Source organism: Bos taurus, chromosome 28, assembly GCF_002263795.3.
Source record: "Bos taurus isolate L1 Dominette 01449 registration number 42190680 breed Hereford chromosome 28, ARS-UCD2.0, whole genome shotgun sequence".
In the NCBI taxonomy this organism is placed as follows: Eukaryota; Metazoa; Chordata; class Mammalia; order Artiodactyla; family Bovidae; genus Bos; species Bos taurus.
This window is the reverse complement of record NC_037355.1, coordinates 30,911,254-30,929,008: the sequence shown is the minus strand read 5'-3', so window position 1 is coordinate 30,929,008 and position 17,755 is coordinate 30,911,254. Positions and strand designations below refer to the sequence as shown.

The following is a 17,755-nucleotide window of genomic DNA, read 5'->3' as shown; positions in this document are numbered from 1 at the left end:
AATTAATAGTATTTAGGGCAGATCTGAATAGGTATACCCACATTAAGCTAACTGATAATGAAAAACTGTCATTAGAGACAGAAAAAGGGCTGTCCATACTGTAGAGGGATGGTATCTAATTTATTTTTGTAACACATGTTGCAGCCCTATGCATATATATCCTTTTCTTTAGTGGCTGACCCGCAATTAAATTCCTCAGCTACAGGGAATTCTCCTTTCACTGTAACAAGCTTACTTATTTTTTTTTAAAATCTCTTCTAATCGATTTGGGGGAAACTGTTCTATCTCTCCTTCACACTGTGCACAGAAATTCAGCAGATTTTCTAGCTAAAGAATGTCACTTGCTATCCAGTTGTACAAGAATTAAGTCATTAGCCACTGTAGTCCCTGACCCTCAACATACCCTGAAAGGACATCAGGACAGAGACCAGGAATGAGGTACTCTGTGTTCTGCGAAAACAGACAGAATAGGCCTTCAGTACCGGAGAAGGCAATGACAACCCACTCCAGTTCTCTTGCCCGGAAAATCCCATGGACGGAGGAGCCTCGTGGGCTGCAGTCCATGGGGTCACTAAGAGTCGGACACGACTGAGCGACTTCACTTTCACTTTTCCCTTTCATGCATTGGAGAAGGAAATGGCAACCCACTCCAGTGTTCTTGCCTGGAGAATTCCAGGGACGGGGGAGCCTGGTGGGCTGCCGTCTATGGGGTCGCACAGAGTCGGACACGACTGAAGTGACTTAGCAGCAGCAGCAGGCCTTCAGGACAGTTTCTCCCCGCCCCCCCAAGGAGAAAATTTTATGAACACAATTTCTTGCACCCATACTTAAAAAAGCACTGAAATCACTGACTAAGACACCTGTTCCTCATGCCTAGCAGCAACTTTCTACCAAGATGTGTGGCTCGATCACTTTCTCCAAGATCACATATATGCTACCTGCTTCCCTTACTTCTTTAGCATAGTTCCTAAGAGGCTGGTCTCAAACTCAAAGCTCTCACACTGTGCATTTTTATTTCAGTCAAGAGATTAAAGATTGAAATTTAAAATATAAGACCATAAAAGTCTCAGACATCATCTTTCATTAATCAGAATGACAGTGACTTCAAAAATTGATAAAATGTAGTACTGGCAGTGTGATGGGAAAAGTGACATGCACGGTGTGGTGACAGCAGTAAAAAGTGGTCTTTCCTAGTGAAAATGTCAGCAATATGTATCACAATTGCTATGTCCTTTAATTTCATAACTCCACTTCCAGGAATTTATCTTAAGACTATTAAATAAGTGAAATAGCATGTTTATGACAGCATTATTTATAAAGAGTAAGATTTGAAAATAACCTAAATGCATGCCACTTGGACAGTGGTAAATTGTACAATGGAATACTCTGCAGCTATTAAAAAGATGAGGTACAGTTATATGTATTTTTTCAGAAAAAAAGTAAACAACACATTGTTAAGTAAAACATAAGCTGAAGTACAATGTCAGCAATATAATCCTATCTTTTGTTTAAAAAACACTATCTATACAATGTGCAATGTGCAAGCATGGTTAAAAATAGTCTGTGTGGCTATATAAACTTTTAACAGTATTATTTATGGGGTGGGGTGAAAGAAGAGGGAATTTTTAATTTACGTATTTTTATAAAATTTGAAATTTTACAATAAGTTTATGTAACTTGGTAACTAGAAGTACTTTCCCTTTTTGCGGGGGGAGGTGGGTGAAGAAGAAACAAAAGCATCTTTTACCTTAAAAAAATAAAAGATTTCCTTTACACTAAATCCTAAATGTCATTACCCCTTCCTCCTTTCTTACTGGTCAGTCTCTTTATACCTTGAGAAAGTTTATATACCATTCAGCTCAGGGCTATATTTTTAGTTCTTGATCTCCTTTAGCTGCTTCGTCTTCCTTCCTTGGCATTTCAGCTATTTATATTGCAGTGGCAGAACTGACACTTAATTTGTTTTACACTTTACAAACAACATTAAAATAACAAGAAACGTGTTAGTATATTATTAAAATATTTGGGAACACATAACTAAAGCATGGAGGCTTAAAAAAGAGGGCTAACAAATCCTTTTGTCCAAATTTAATGAGTCACAACAGCCAATTTTGTATACAAAGCACAAATGATCTTCAGGATTTAAACAAATTTTCTTTAATAATTCATTACTTTGTTTTTTTTTTTGTTCCCATCTGTATAAGCTATCCTCTCTCAATTTAGCCAGAAGAGAAGGTATGTCTACAGTATACCAAAACAACCTATAAAGTATAAAACAAAAACAAAAAAAAATCAGCCATTATTTAAATACATCTCTGAAAGAGCAAAGTTTAGAGTAGTGGGTACTATATTTTAAATGGAATATGGTTGAACTGCATTGCTTTTTAAAAAAAAAATACTTTATTTTATTTGGCTGCGCCAGATCTTAGCTGTGGCATGGTGGGATCCAGTTCCCTGACCAGGGATCAAATTCGTGCCCCCTGCAGTGGAAGCAGAGGCTTAAACACTGCACCACCAAGGGAAGTCCCCACAACACTTTTTTTTTTTTTTTGAGAGTTAAAGCAGTTTCTTTAATTTTATCGGAATCCAGGACACGACCAGAAAAACACCCGAAACTACATGGAGACAGAAGACGAGACACAAGACTCCTCCCAGCTCCCCAGATCTAGCATGGGGACGATGTGGGGTGAAGCGGCTGGGGCAGACCTTGAGCCCCAGTCCCACAACACTTTGTAAAGAGGAGTGATGAAGACAGTGAAAGGTCCGGAGTCATGTAATATGAGCACCTAAAGACGCTGAGGATGGTGGGAAAGGAAAAACGATAATTGAAAGCTACTTTTTTTCTGTACTTTTTTTCAGCTCTACAGCATTGAACTAGATAGGATCGATGGATAGAAGTAACAGGGAAGCAGATTCTGGCTTAAGACTTTTACCAAATTATTTCTACATGTTTATTACCGATACCAAAAATGCTAAAAAGCACATTTTATTAATAATATTTAAAGCAAAATCTACGCCTTAGTTCATACACACATCTAAGCCATCAACACACTAAGAGTAAGAGGGAAGAATGACAAAGAAGATAGCGGCTACCTTTCCAGTACACTGAAGGTGCTGTCCTGGCACGGAGAGGGAGGTCACAAACATGGTAAAGCAGCGAAGCAAGAAGACAGTGCCCATCAGACTACAAAGCCTTCGCAGAAGTATGGACCTGTGAACAGAGTGACCAAAAAGGAAGAAAGATCAGAAGAAAACAAACCAAAATATCCCCAGGCAACTAATGTTTACTTCGAGGGAGAACAAGCAGGAAAACCATTAGATTCTTTGAAGACAGAAATCTTAGAGACCATGTAAGAGAAGTGTCCAACAGGACCTTCCACAATGATAGAAATGCACTATTTCTGCACTAATAAACCATCTATATGTGGCTCTTGAGTATCTGAAACGTACAAGCGAGGAACTTAATTTTATTTCATTTTCACTAAATTAAATTTGAACAGCCACATGCAGCTCGCACCCACCATGTTGGACACTGCAGACCTAAGAGCGTCATTTTACTTTAAGAAAATATGACTAAGAAAAAGCAAAAGTTACACAAGAAAGAAGATAGTCCCTCGCCTGACACTTAGCTTAGTGTTAGTTAACAGTACTCATATATTGTCATAACTTATTTACTTAATGAGAAGTAAAGTTAAATATGTGATTCTAGGGAATTTTTTTGCTCATTAATGACACTGTAAATTGGTTAATAACTAATTATATAATAAACTCTCTAATTTCTCTTAAATTTAAGCCATAAAATACTGTTTTTTAATACTAAGTTTTACATTAAGCACATCTCTAACAGAAACTTTAAACTGCATGAAATCACTTGTACTGTTAATTTTTTTTAATGTCTTAAGCGAAAACAGATTAGAAGATTCTTAAGTACAGAGACTTTGCTTATACATTTTTTAAATGCTCCTCCCACCCACCCTCAAAAAAGTACTGAACACAAGGTTAGGTAAGTTTCAAACTGCAGTGTGTACACCTGGGATGGAGACCAGAAATCTGGATTTAATTTTTTTCACTTCAAATATACTTGTGCTTTATTGTCTTTCTCCTCTCCTCAAGGAACTAATTATCCATAAGTTACACCTTTTTCAGGCTATCCCCTCAGTATTCCAAAAAATTTAATCTATTTTCTATCTTTAAAAATATATTTTCTTCAAATTATCTTCTGATTCATTAATCCCCTCTTCTGCTGGATTCAACCAGATGTCATACTCATTACTGAATTTTCAATTTCATGGATTTTAAAAAGTGTGTTTGCTTCTAGAGTTTCCATTTTATTCTGTTAAAATTATCTTGAACATAGTCAGCAGGGGCTTTCCTGGTGGCTTCCCTGCTGGCTCAGACGGTACAGAATCTGCCTGCAATGCAGGACACTGTTTGGTCCCTGGGTTGGGAAGATCCCCTGGAGAAGCGAATGGCAACCTACTCCAGTATTCTTGCCTGGGACATCCCATGGTCAGAGGAACTTGGCAGGCTACAGTCCATGGGGTCGCAAAGAGTTGGTGACTAGTGAGCTACTTATACTAGTCAGCAGAATTACTTTAAAATCTGTGTCTGTTACCTCCATTTTCTGGATCCACTGTGGGTCTATTCCATTATTTATTGTATCTCTTAAATTTTAATCATATTCTCTTACATACTTGTGTGCTTTTTTTTTATTATTTACTTGAGTGCCAGATATTGTATATAAAATTTTTTAGAGTTAAATTTATTGATAAGTCTATACTGTCTTCCCAAAGAGAGATCTGATATCTCTTTTGGCAAGTTGTTAAGGGATTTAACAATCTGGGGTCACTTTAATACAATTTTAGAAACTGAAATTATTTCAGATTAGGTTTCCGTCTCTGCAGGATCTGCTTCATTTCTGGTTCACTATTGAAGCTGTGGTACTATAATAAAGAAGAAAAGAAGATAAGAAAGAGAAGAACTAACACTGAATGGAGAGGGTCCCAACTCAAAGCAGAAGGATTCTACCATTTCTTACTTTTCTTAATAGGCCCTGCTCTCCAACATTTTGAGAAACCACAGGAGCCTAAATTGAATACACTATCATCCAGAGAAGAATTAAATTTGTTGAGAGTCAGTTAGCACTACTGACTTGAGAACAGTCTAGCCCATTCCAAGATCCACAGCTTAATCTGGGAGTTCTCCTATCAGCCACTCAACTTGGTTACATACCTAAGGCTTAGTCTCCTTATCTCAGCTTTGGCAATACAACCAGTGTAACCCTGCTTTTTTCAAAGATGTGTATTCATTCCTCTGATTTTACATCATAGGTTATTTTTTCTTTGTTTTCTTCTTCACGTGTATGTGTGTTTGGGGATCTTTGGGATTTTTCTGTCTTCCTGCAAGCTCAGTGATGCAATAAAAATATCTTAACACAAGATTTATGGAGAATTTTCTTATCATATGGTGGAAAGTCCAGAGCAAAGGTTTCTGCCTTCTTTCTTCCAAGTTATCATTTTGTGAGGTTTTTAAAGAAGATAACAAAGAACCTGGGTTTTAACGAGAGCCCAGGTGATTCTAATGAAAGTGGCACAAAGACCACTTTGAGAAACACTTTGTTTGACTAAGTAAACATCAAAACTTGCATTTAGTTGCTGCACTTTGCCAAACCTACCAAGGTTTCCTATATAAACTCAACTCTTGTTTTGAAAGAGTGGATCAATTCAGATCTACAGGGTCTTGTGAGGCAAAGTTAAATCAGAAAGCAGCAGTGATACACGTGTTTTTAAACCACTTCTGGTTTTAAGCAATCTAGTTATAAACATTCCTGCAGAGTAAAAGAGAATGAAGTGCAATATGGCCTAAAAGTGTGACAACAGCAATCGTCAAACTTTCTTTTCACCTTCAAAGCAATGAAATAACTGCTGCTTAGGAGCAAAAGCCCATCGCTGTGGTTTACCTTAAGCACCTCCTGGTGAGGAGAAAGAATAAAAAATCAAGCAAATGTCCCTATTCTTCTTCAGTATCCAAAGACAACAGACAGAAGATCCACAAACTTTGTCAGTTCTTTAATTTTTTCTTTACTATGCCTTAATCCTTGTTGCTTATATATTTTATATTACAGTACTGTGGTGTGTATCTGTTAATTCCATACTCTTAATTTATTCTCACCCTTCCTTTCTCACACACATACTTCCCCTTTGCTAACCATAAGTTTGTTTTCTATGTCTGTGAGTCTGTTTTTCTGTTGTAAATAAATCAATTTATATTGCTTTTTAGAGTTCACACTATGTCTTATTTTTTAAATAATTTCCCCTTTTTAATTATATAAGAAAGGAGCCTTCTCTTATGCTTCTCTTTCTTTTTTAATGAAAAAATTCTTCCCTTTATATTTCTTGTGAAAGTACAAAAGAAGCACCTTTCCTATTCAGCAATTTCCTATATTATCTATAGTAAACTACACTTGCTAGATGTGCATGATGTGCAAAATGATCTCTCTTTTTACTGGGCCTCCTTCAAGCAGAGAATAGTTTCTTCCACCCCAACATCTGACAGAAGACTGTTCCCTGGAGGGGTCCCAACCCTTCTATAGACGGTGACATTTCCAATTTGCTTACAGAGAAAGGGAAGGCTAGACTTAGACCGTTAGTAGTTAGCCCATGGCTATATATCACCATCTTTCCCTGCAAAGTATATTTGGAATATTACTAAATATATAGGTACTACCTCAGGTTGACTCTTTTGCCGATCAAACCCAAAATATTTTTCTGTACCAATAACTGTAATGTTATAATAACTAGAGAAGGAAATTAATAAGGAAACAGCAAAGGAAGAAACAAGGTTTGATGACCTTTACATAAGATAGTCAAAACATTTTCAGTCTTGTAATTTTAAATAAGAGAGGTACCTGTGCTTGTGAAGAAGAAGAACCAGGAGCCAAATATAGCACAGAATCATGCCACATACTTCTGTCATGGCAAAGGCCCATGGAATTCTAGGAACGCTGGAAAGGAAGAAAGTTACATTTTTGGACTGACATGAAGTACATGTATGCAAATGGTGCCACCCTTTTCAATAAGATACTCTTCTAATAATGACCTTAAAAGTATTTTCTTGGGACTTCCCTGGTGGTCCAGTGGCTAAGACTCCGTGCTCCTAAGGCTGAGGACCAGGGTTCGGTTCCTGGTCAGGAAACTAGATCCCACATGCTGCAACTAAGACCTGGCTCAGCCAAATAAAGAAATATTAAAAGAAAAAAAAAAAAAAGTATTTTCTTTATCTGTTACTTCTTTTAGAAGATGGTATATGGAAAACCTGAGGAAAAAAAAACTATTTCATAAAATAGTTTTATGAAACTATTTGAACCTCTTTTGTCTGTGATTCCCAGTTATGGTTCTCTGCAGAGAAGTAACAACTCTTTTCTCCTTCCCCATAGCATGACAGACCCAGATACAGGACTGCTCCCAAAAGGGAAGGGGGGAAAAGGCTCACTTCTTAAGTGATATGCATTTCAGAATCCACACTGTCAGGACTTGAACTCAACTACTCTTTTTTTTGGTTGGTTGTTTAGTGTATTTTGTTTTCAAAGTAAATAGAATTTTTGTTTCGTTTTACTTCTTTTCTTGTCTCTCTCTGCCCTCCTTTGTTTTATATTTCTGTTTCTTCTGTCTTTTCCATTGATCTCTCTTTCCGTACTAAATCTGCAGCGCCTGTGATTACCCACCAGTAAAAGACGTGTCACTTTTCTCAATTAAAAAGAAAGAAGGGGGTGGGGAGAAGAGGAAGAAAAAGAACAAGGAAGAAAAATAAAGGAGGAGGAATGAGAAGTGTGGTGGAAGAAGACGGAAATGAATTACTCCAAATAGGTCATCACTGAATGATAAGATTATTGAGTTGTATTTTTATTCTTTGTTAATTTACACTAAAATTTTCCATACTATGGCACATTAATTTTATAACTAAGGAACTAAAGGTATTTTAAAAAAGAAAACATGAAATCTGGAAGATATTAACATTCTACTCAAACCTTATTCAGAGTAACTGAAGAGAGACAATCATCTTCATTCAGGGACTCATCTTTTACCTATTACCTCAAAAAAAAATTCCTCTTGTGTATTTTTAATCTGTTGTTGCCTTATTTATCTAGCATTATGGGGAAAAAGGTTATTTCACATAATACAAATTTTCAGATAAAAGATTCCTTTAAATGACTTCTAAAAACTTAAAACTTTTAAAACAATTTTTAAAAAGGTATATATGTAAATGGGCTTCCTTGGTGGCTCAGATAGTAAAGAATCCACCTGAAATGTAGGAGACCTGGGCTCGATCCCAGGGTAGGGAAGATCCCCTGGAGGAGGGCATGGCAACCCACTCCAGTATTCTTGGCTGGAGAATCCCCATGGACAGAGTAGCCTGGGGCTATAGTTCATGGAGTCCCAAAGAGTCAGACACAACCGAGCAACAAAGCACACAGTTTTTATGGTAAAAGTAAAAACTTTTACTGCCTCACCCTCAGCCTAAATGTAATTCTTGCTCCCCAAAGGCAATCACTTTCATTCTTGTGTTTTATTTGACATTGTATCTTCTGATAACACACACAAAAGCACATACAAATACACACACACATTCTCTCTCTCCCCCATGCTCTCAATATTATTTCATAATTCTGTTTCAAATAATTTTTGGCTTTTACTTAATGTAAAATTTTAAGTGTAGTTCATAGTTAAGATAATGGAATACAATCTCTTGTAAAACTTTTTACAATTCTCTGGAGCTAGGAACTTCCTGTTCTGTTTCTTGGGTGCCTATCACCAATTCACCTCCAGACTATTCTATGAATATCAAGAAATTGAGAATTGAGATAGAGAAATCTATCCAAGAGCTCCTTCTTTAGAACGCCTGCATTTTCTACTCCTTCTGCATGGTGTTTCTTAGAGTAAAACTTAACCCTCATCTTGGGAATTCTTTTCTATATTGGATACACTATTTCCTGAATCCCATGTCCTCCTCTGGAGAAGGCAATGGCACCCCAACTCCAGTACTTTTGCCTGGAAAATCCCGTGGACGGAGGAGCCTGGTGGGCTGCAGTCCATGGGGTCGCTAGAGTCGGACACGACTGAGTGACTTCACTTTCACTTTCATGCACTGGAGAAGGAAATGGCAACCCACTCCAGTGTTCTTGCCTGGAGAGTCCCAGGGACGGGGAAGCCCGGTGGGCGGCCGTCTCTGGGGTCGCACAGAGGCGGACTCGACTGAAGTGACTTAGCAGCAATAGCAGCAGCATGTCCTCCTCTTTCTCAATTTACTTCTTAGTTTTGATGTAGTGTATCCTTGAATTATTTTCTCAGATGAGGGACTACAAGATGAACTTGTTTTTAATGTCAAATCTACTGAGGTTTAATTTAAAAATTCACCATTTTTATCTATAGAGTTCCATGAGCCTTGACAAACATTCGGTCATGAATCACCACTACAATAAAGATACGGAACACTTTCATCACTCCAAAAGCTTCTCGTGTCCCTTCACTGTCATCAGTCTCCTCCTTTACTTTCAGCTGTGCGGCCATCACTGATCTGACTTCTGATGCCTACAGGTTTGCCTCTTCTAGAATGGCATATAAAGGCAATCAAACAATGTTTGTCCAAACACCTTTTGTATCTGGCTATTTTCATGTAATATATATCAGATTCATCCATGTAACTGTGTGTACAATTCTTTGTCCACAATTTCCTTATCCATTCACAAGCTATGGGTATTCTTGGCTATTTCCAGGTTTGGGTGATTATGAACAGGTCTTTGCATGGACATATGTTTTCATTTTTCTTGGGCAAATACCTAGGAATGACATCATTGAGTTCTATGTTAAGAATATGTTTAACTTCTTAAGAAACTATCAAGAGCTTCCCTGGTGGCTCAGTGGTAGAGAATCTGCCTGCCAGTGCAGGAGACGGGTTCAATCCCTGATCTGGGAAGATCCCACACGCTGTGGAGCTACTAAGTTCATGTGCCACAACTACCGAGCCTATGCTCTGGAGCGGGGACCCCCAACTACTGAGCCCATGTGCCACAACCTATTAATACTGAAGTCAGTGCACCCTCCAGTATCTACAGTCCTTTTCTCTTCTGCAGGTTTTCCACGGAGAGGAATTTGTTCCCTTGCTTGGAGGATTGGGGCTGGTATGACTGGGGATGGGAAGTTAGTCTGGCTACTTAAGGAAGGGAGCTTGAAGTCTTGTGATCAGTCCATAGATTTATAGTTAATCACCTTGAAAATACAATGAAACACGCCCCTTTGTTCTCATCTGGGAATGGTGTCCCCGAGTCCAGAGACCCTCCCATCAACTATGTTCGAGAACCAACTACCTGTCTTCAGTTGCAGTAGAACAGGTCTTAAATAGATTTTTAACCAGTTCTCCCATATTTAGCTTCTATCTATACCCTGTCTTGAGAGATGCTTAATGCCTCTTGTTTTGAAAGTTTTTCTGGAGCACCGCAGTACCAATAAACTCACCTCTTAGGCGCTGCTAGTCCTTAATCTCACAATAGGCACTTAGCTTTCTACTTTACAAATTTTCATTATTATCACTGCTTCTGCCTTCATTGGATTATTGGGAACCACCATCTCTGCTTTTTCCTGTTTGTTTTTTAGTGAAGCATTGTAAGGAAATTGTCAAATGTGTTTTCAATATCTCAAATTTATTTTGATGCAATGTTTTCTAAAGTGCAGTATACATGTTTTTCCTTTTTTTTCGGGATATAATTTAATTTTCCTTCATAATTCAGAGTCATTACTATGAACACAGACTATTACACTGGACAAGGTAATGACCTCAGGGACTACTGAGAAATTAAAGGCAGTTAAGCCTGAGATTGATGTGGCTTTTCCATAATTTATGTGTGCTTTTTACAGTGCTTCTGTTTCCTCCCTTGTTATTATGGTTATTAGCTATCTCTCCTCACATGTAAGTAGGCCTGCCTCTAAAAGCATCTGTTTCCTAATTTTTTGTTTATGATGTGCTGAAGCTCTTGGAATTGTGTCAAGTAAGCTTGACACAACAAAGATCACTGTGAAAGTGATTAGGAATGTTCCCAAGGGAAAACCATAGAGTAATGGGGAAATGAGATCAGGAAGGCAAGGAAGCAAGGCAAGGGTGAAACATCAAGCAAACCTCTGTGGTAAACTCAGGCAAGGGCAACTTTGGCTCAGTTCTGTGGGGAACCTGGGAGACAGTGCAGGTCCAACCTAAAAGCTGTTCCTAACTTGGGCAAAGAGAAATGAAATACATATACCCAACCTCACATCATCGGTTAAGAGCTGCTGCTAAGGATGGAAAGTTCCAAGCATGTCTGGTTCTCTTTTTAAGCAGGCAAAGTGTATCCCAGCAGCCCAAGAGCAGTCCTCTAACAAAGACACACAACTGCTGGATGCTGGGAGTATAAATGTGCAAGAAAATGGAAAAGCAATCCAAGAGGATATGGAAGGAATGCTGACAGCTCCTGCTACTATTCTCCTGTGAATGAAGCTGATATTCAGGAGCATGAGGCTTTGTAGCTGGTGGCACTGTAGCATGTTAGGCAAAATTTGGTTTCAAATCCCCACTGCAAACTGAAAACATATGTCCATACACAACTCTGTATATGAATGTTCATAGCAGAAGTATCAATAGTAGCCAAAAAGTGAACCCAACTCAAACATTCATCAATTAATGAATGGATAAGTTAAATGCAGTATATCCATACAATGAAATAATATTCTGTAATAAAAAGGAATGGTGTACAGATGCATACTACTCATATGGAAGAATCTTAGAAACAGTATGCTAAATTAAAGAAGCCAGACACAAAGTAAGGCCACATGTTGTGTATGGCCATTATATGAAATGTCCACAAGAAATCCATAGAAAGTAGATCTGCTTGCCAGAGCCTAGAGGGAGAAGGGAAATGGGGTGGGACTGATAATATGACTTTATTTAGAGTGTTGAAAATGTTCTGGAAGTAGTGGTGATGGCTGCACAACTTTATAAATATACTAAAACCCACTCGATTGTACACTTTAAAATAAAATCCTCATGATCACTTCCCCTCTTTTTTCTCATTATGCCTTGTTATAGTCATCTACAGAACCTCAGCATTCATTCTCTGATTTGAGATTTGAGTTTTTGGTTCAATATCACTCCAAAGCTTCTTCTGTTGTGATATTTGTTCTTCTCACTCCTCTTTTTACTTTTCCTCCAACTTCTTCTTTGACTCTACTTCAGTGACCTACACCCACTGTTATAAATTGGATCTTGTCATCACCAAGATTATTCTTCACAGCTCAAGGTCAAGAATCCTATACTAACCAACATTTCTTGTTTTTCCATCTTACTCCTCCTAGTTCTCCAACTTTAATAATTCTGAGACCCAAAATCCATAGATCTTAATAACACTTCTTCTGTCCTTCACCTACTTCATATCCTCCCATACCTCCTTATCCACCTAAGTCAGTCATTATACTCACTCTCTTTCTTCTTCTTCCTTTATTGTACTGCCTAGCAAAGTTTTGACCCCACCAAAATCCAACTATCTACCTATTCTATACCTGTATCTGTGCAGTTGAGTGGTGAAAAAACACGAAGTCAACCTATTAACTTCAAGCAGGCCCTTAGTGCTGCTGCTACATCACACAAGTCTATTCATTCATAGACGGCCATTTCACACTTATCCTTTCTCCTCAAACCTCTGACCTTCTCTCTCTTCTAAATCTGTTTTCAGAGAAGATAAAGACAATCAGCAGAGTACTTCCTCATGCTCTACCAACACAACTGGCAATCTTATATCTGTTTCCATATTTTCTATCCTCCCCTGTTATGAATGAATAGATCATGTCACTAAGAAAGACCTGCCTCACCCACCTACAAGATCCAACCCCTTGTTATCTACTTAAGGACATTACTCCATCAATTATACCCTCTCATATTCTCTCCCTTAAATTGGGTCATTCCCATCATCAATACAACAGCCACGCTATACAATATGGTCCATCCAAAATAAAACCCTGGTGACTCCTCTCCAAGCTACAGCTCCATTTCTCTGCTGCCCTTACAGGAAAACTTTTAGGGGCCTGTAAGACTTGATTGTTTCCAGTTTCTCTCCTCCCATTTTCCTTCTCTCTCTCACATCATTTCTTTGCCCTTCCTCTTTTTTTAACTTTGAAAAATTCTGATAACAACAACAAAAAAAAACTTTAAAGAATAAACATTTTATATTTTTTATTTAAATTTATTCATTGTTTACAATAACATTTGCCCACATTTGCTTTATTTCTCTCTTTCTTTACATACCTACACACACACACATACTTTCTCTCCAAGACTAAATCTTTCCTGAAAAGTTGCAAACATTGTGACACTTCTTCTCTAAACACTTCAACATATATGTCCTAAGATCAAGGGTACCTTCTTTATAACCCAATACACTATTATACCCAGGAAACTGTAATACTTAGTGTTATATTGTATCATTTGATATGCAATCTATATTCAAATTTTCCTAATTATCCCTAAAATGTTCTTCCAGCAGTTTTTTTTTCTTGATCAAGGATCCAATTAAAGTTCATGTACTGTGTTTGGGTTTGGCTCTTCAACTTCTCTTATAATTCCCTTGAGGAACTTCTTCTTGGTTTTGTTTATCACTATGGGTTCATAGATTCTTAGTATATTATAATTCATTACCATCATTATGCTTCTTGATGTTCTGACTGTCCTAATTTGATTAGTGGGAGCCCCTTAAAACCAGATCATATGTTATTTTGATAGGTTTCCATTGGTTTCCACTTCCTTGCTTTATGGCATAAGATCTATTTCATGCTCATTTTATGCTTACCATGCTCCAAACTTAAAATCAGCCATTTCTCTAAGGAGTCCTGGTCTGTTCCTTTAGTAGAGGTTGGGATTTAGGAACCATGATCTGGATGCTCATGGTGCTTCATTGCTACTGAGTTTTTCTTACAAACCATTTCATCAGTTCACAGAAATCTTCCTCATTCTTTTCTATGATTAGATAATACTCTGTTGTGTAAGTATACCACAGTGTATTCAGCCAGTTTTCTGTGGATAAGCATTTACAGTATTTCCAATATTTATAATTTTTACACATAATGTCACAATGAATAACTTTGTACATATGCTGCTTCATATGTGTGGAGATACACCTTTGGGTATATTCCAGTCTCACATTCTCTCTTGAATCCACTACAATCAGGCTTTTGCCCTGGTCAGGGTCAACAGTCATTTAACCTCATCTTACTTGACCCCTCTGTAGCATCTGACACAGTTAATTATAAATTATTCCTGTCTTCTAAAAATACTTAAAAAACAAACAAACTTGGCTTCCAGAATACTCTCTTGCTCTCTCTGCCCTGACTTCCTCAGTCTTCTTTACTGATTTTGACTTACTCTTCTGACCTCTAGATATTATACTTATTCTTGGGATCAATCTTCAATCTTCTTCCTTTCCCTTCTAAACTCACTACCTAGGAGACATTAACCAATTATCACAGTTTTACTTATGCTCGTAACTCCCAAATTTCAGCCCAGACTCTCTGAACTCTAACTCATCTTCCCATCTCTTACTTGACATCTGATTTGGTGTAAAACATACCTCAAACATGACATGTCTAAAACCAAACCCTCACTTTTTTCTCCAAGAAGTTGGAAGTCTTTCCACAGTCTTCCCACCTCTATAAAGGGCAACTTCATCCTTCCAGATGCTCAAGTCAAAAATCTTGGAATAATCCTTGAATTCTCTCTTTTTCCTACACCTTACATGCAAATCCATCAGCAAATCTTGTTGCAAACACACACACATATATGTGTGTACCACTACTATCCTAATCCAACTCACCTCATCTTTGTCTAGATGAATTCCAATAACTGAACTAACCTCTGCTTTCCCATCCCCATCCTCATGCTGTTCTCAATGCAACAACCATTAGAGTGCCCTTTTAAAATGGGCATTAGATCACTCTGCTCTTATCCTAAATGCTTTTCAATGGCTTCCCTCTTCACTTAGAATGAAAGCTAAAGTCCTTACAATTGTCAACAAGTACACAGACAGTCTGGATTCCTGTCTGCTCTTAGATCTCATCTCCAACTGTTCTCCCCATCTCTCAATTGGTGTTCCTTAAACATGCTAAGCCTACTAACAATTCAGGACTTTTGCACCCTGCTGTTTCTTCTGCCTAGAGTACTCTTATCCACATGCTATCTTCTTTACTTCCTTAGGGTCTTCTGTTGGAAAAAATGTGTACGATAAAACAGGGAAGGAGATACAAGGATCTAACAGTTTCTTAAACAGCTTTCATTCAATTCTTTTTTTTTTTCTTTTAGCATCACCCTTTCTCAAAGCTCATAGTATCCAGAGCTTTGAGAAATCTGCAACTTAGATTGGGTTGTTTCTCAGTTTTCCTGATGGCTGCTTTAGAATTAGGTTACTTTAGCTCTGCTTGTTGCTACTCACCCATCTGCTTTCAAACATTCAAAAATGTACGGCTCTTTTCTCCTCTCTTATCTGCCCTTTCCTTGTGTTTATAATTTATGACCAACAAACAAACATAACTTCTTCACTATGCTTTTTGTCAGGGCTTGAGAGAGAATAAAACATGATATATATGTCATTCTGCCACCTTAACGTGGACACTGTAATTCACTTCATTAAAAAAAAAACCCATATACTATAAGGCACTTTCAGAAGGGTACAATATTTTATAAAAACAAATAAGATAGCAATACAAACTAAAAAGACGTTTTAAAATCACAAATATAAAAAACTATAGTTTCAAGTTTTGTTCTATTCCTATTTTTCATTTAATATACTGTATTCTTTTTTATGCACTCAGTATTTATAAACCAACAGAATACTATAAACAATCAGTTTGTAGCATCTGTGATAATTCTAATTTATTTGATGACACAGGAGACTTCCCCACATTTTTAGAAAAGCAAAACCCTGTTCATCTTTAAAAAAAAAAAAAAATAATAACCTAATTCCATCTATTACAAATAACATTCCAGGAAACCCTTTTAAAATATGAAGTGCCCAAGGAGCTATAACGTAAATATAGAAAATATTACAGCTATAACATAGAAAAATAGAAATATAACATGGAAAAATAAAATAAGGAGTGGTTCTTTCTACTCATCTAGACTTAAGGTCTAGTTTAAGGGAAAAAGGCAATTCCAAAGACTATCTTTACTATTACCAGATAAAGTAAATGGAAAGTATATATCAACCAAAGCAACAGTAATAACCTAATTGTCATGAATATATTATCACTGCTATTATAACTATCTTCTACAAATTTGGTAACTAGAAAGAAAACTTACCTGTCTAAGAATATATCTGGGAGTGGTGGATAGGTCTGCATGTCAGGCACTCGCTCGTGGACAATAACCATTATGAAAGATGTAAATCCAAATACTATGAAAACATATATACAACTCAGTATGGTCTTCCAATACTCTGGGTCCAGTCTTCGAATAGAATGTTTGTTTTTACCATTCACATACTGGTACTGATCAGAATTCAAATCAGTGATGGGTCCATCACAGTCATGTGAAGGCTCCCCATTACAGAGCCACTCTGCACTCTGAAGAGCACTGATAAATGGAGTCATGGGACTCATGGGACTGTCACTGTTGTAGCCCATCTCTTCTAAAACATCAATATGTATTTTCTGCAATTTTCGAACTGAGAGCATTAACCTTTTAATGTCCCCTAAGACTTTGATTTCCAGAGGAGGAGATCGGAGATCATATTCAGTCAATGTAAGCAATGTGATTCCATCAAGTCGGTGCTTGTTGCATAAAACATCCACATACTCAAAAAAGCCTTCATCCTTCAGCCAAACAGCTACATGCTTGGTAGTCCAGCGGCGAATGCAGAGTTGATTAGGAACAGCCATTTCTTCTTCAACTGTCTGTCAAGGGAAAATAGGAAAATAAACAAAAACTCAACATGCCCTAACAACTTCTTTGAGGATTAAACACATAAATACACCAGAAACAGTTATTCATCCACACTGCTATATTGGCTTCTGGACAAGAAAAAAGAAATAAAATTATTCATTAATGAGTAGTTTTCAATAGATTTACATTCTAATAAGTTTATACACATAAATTCAGTAGCAGAGGAAAAGCTAATAACCAAACAGTTTTATAAAATGTTTTTTTGGTAATATTTTACAAGTGGCTTTCCCATACCATAGCAGGCCATAACTTAATTAGAAAAAGACTACTGGTGAGAACAATTGAGAAAAATAACTCAACACTTTCATAAAATGAAATATACAGAAAGATGTGTCATATGTGAAAATAAATCAAATTTTAGAAATCTTCACGTTTGAGGGATAAATATCTCTCCTGCCTCTAAACTGCCTTGTCGTGGTGAAGCAGCGTGAATAACTCAGTGAAGCTATGAGTCATGCAATGCAGGGCCACCCGAGACAGATGGTCACAGTGAAGAATTCTGATAAAACGTGGTCCACTGGAGGAGGCAACGGCAAACCACTCCAGGATTCTTGCCATGAGAACCCCATAAACTGTATAAAAAGGCAAAAAGATATGACACCAAAAGATGAGCTCCCAGCTCAGAAGGAAGAGCGGAAGGCAATCACTAACAGCTCTGAACAGCCGGCTCAATGGAAAGACCCTGATGCTGGGAAGGACTGAAGGCAGGAGCAGAAGAGGGCGACAGGATGGAATGATTGGATGGCAT

General features: G+C 37.5%; 1 protein-coding gene across 3 annotated transcripts in view; it reads right to left on the bottom strand.

The window, feature by feature from the left end:
* The window catches only part of SAMD8 (sterile alpha motif domain containing 8), a 122,394-nt gene that overhangs the window by 10,749 nt on the left and 93,890 nt on the right, over window positions 1-17,755 (bottom strand). For all 3 annotated transcript variants that reach the window (XM_059882681.1, XM_002698916.7, XM_059882682.1), the window contains 3 exons: window positions 16,366-16,958; window positions 6,908-7,003; window positions 3,094-3,211 (listed from right to left, as the gene is read on the bottom strand). In XM_059882681.1, coding sequence (XP_059738664.1) covers window positions 3,094-3,211; window positions 6,908-7,003; window positions 16,366-16,958 — 807 coding nt within the window. The remainder of the gene's footprint in view (window positions 1-3,093; window positions 3,212-6,907; window positions 7,004-16,365; window positions 16,959-17,755) is intronic.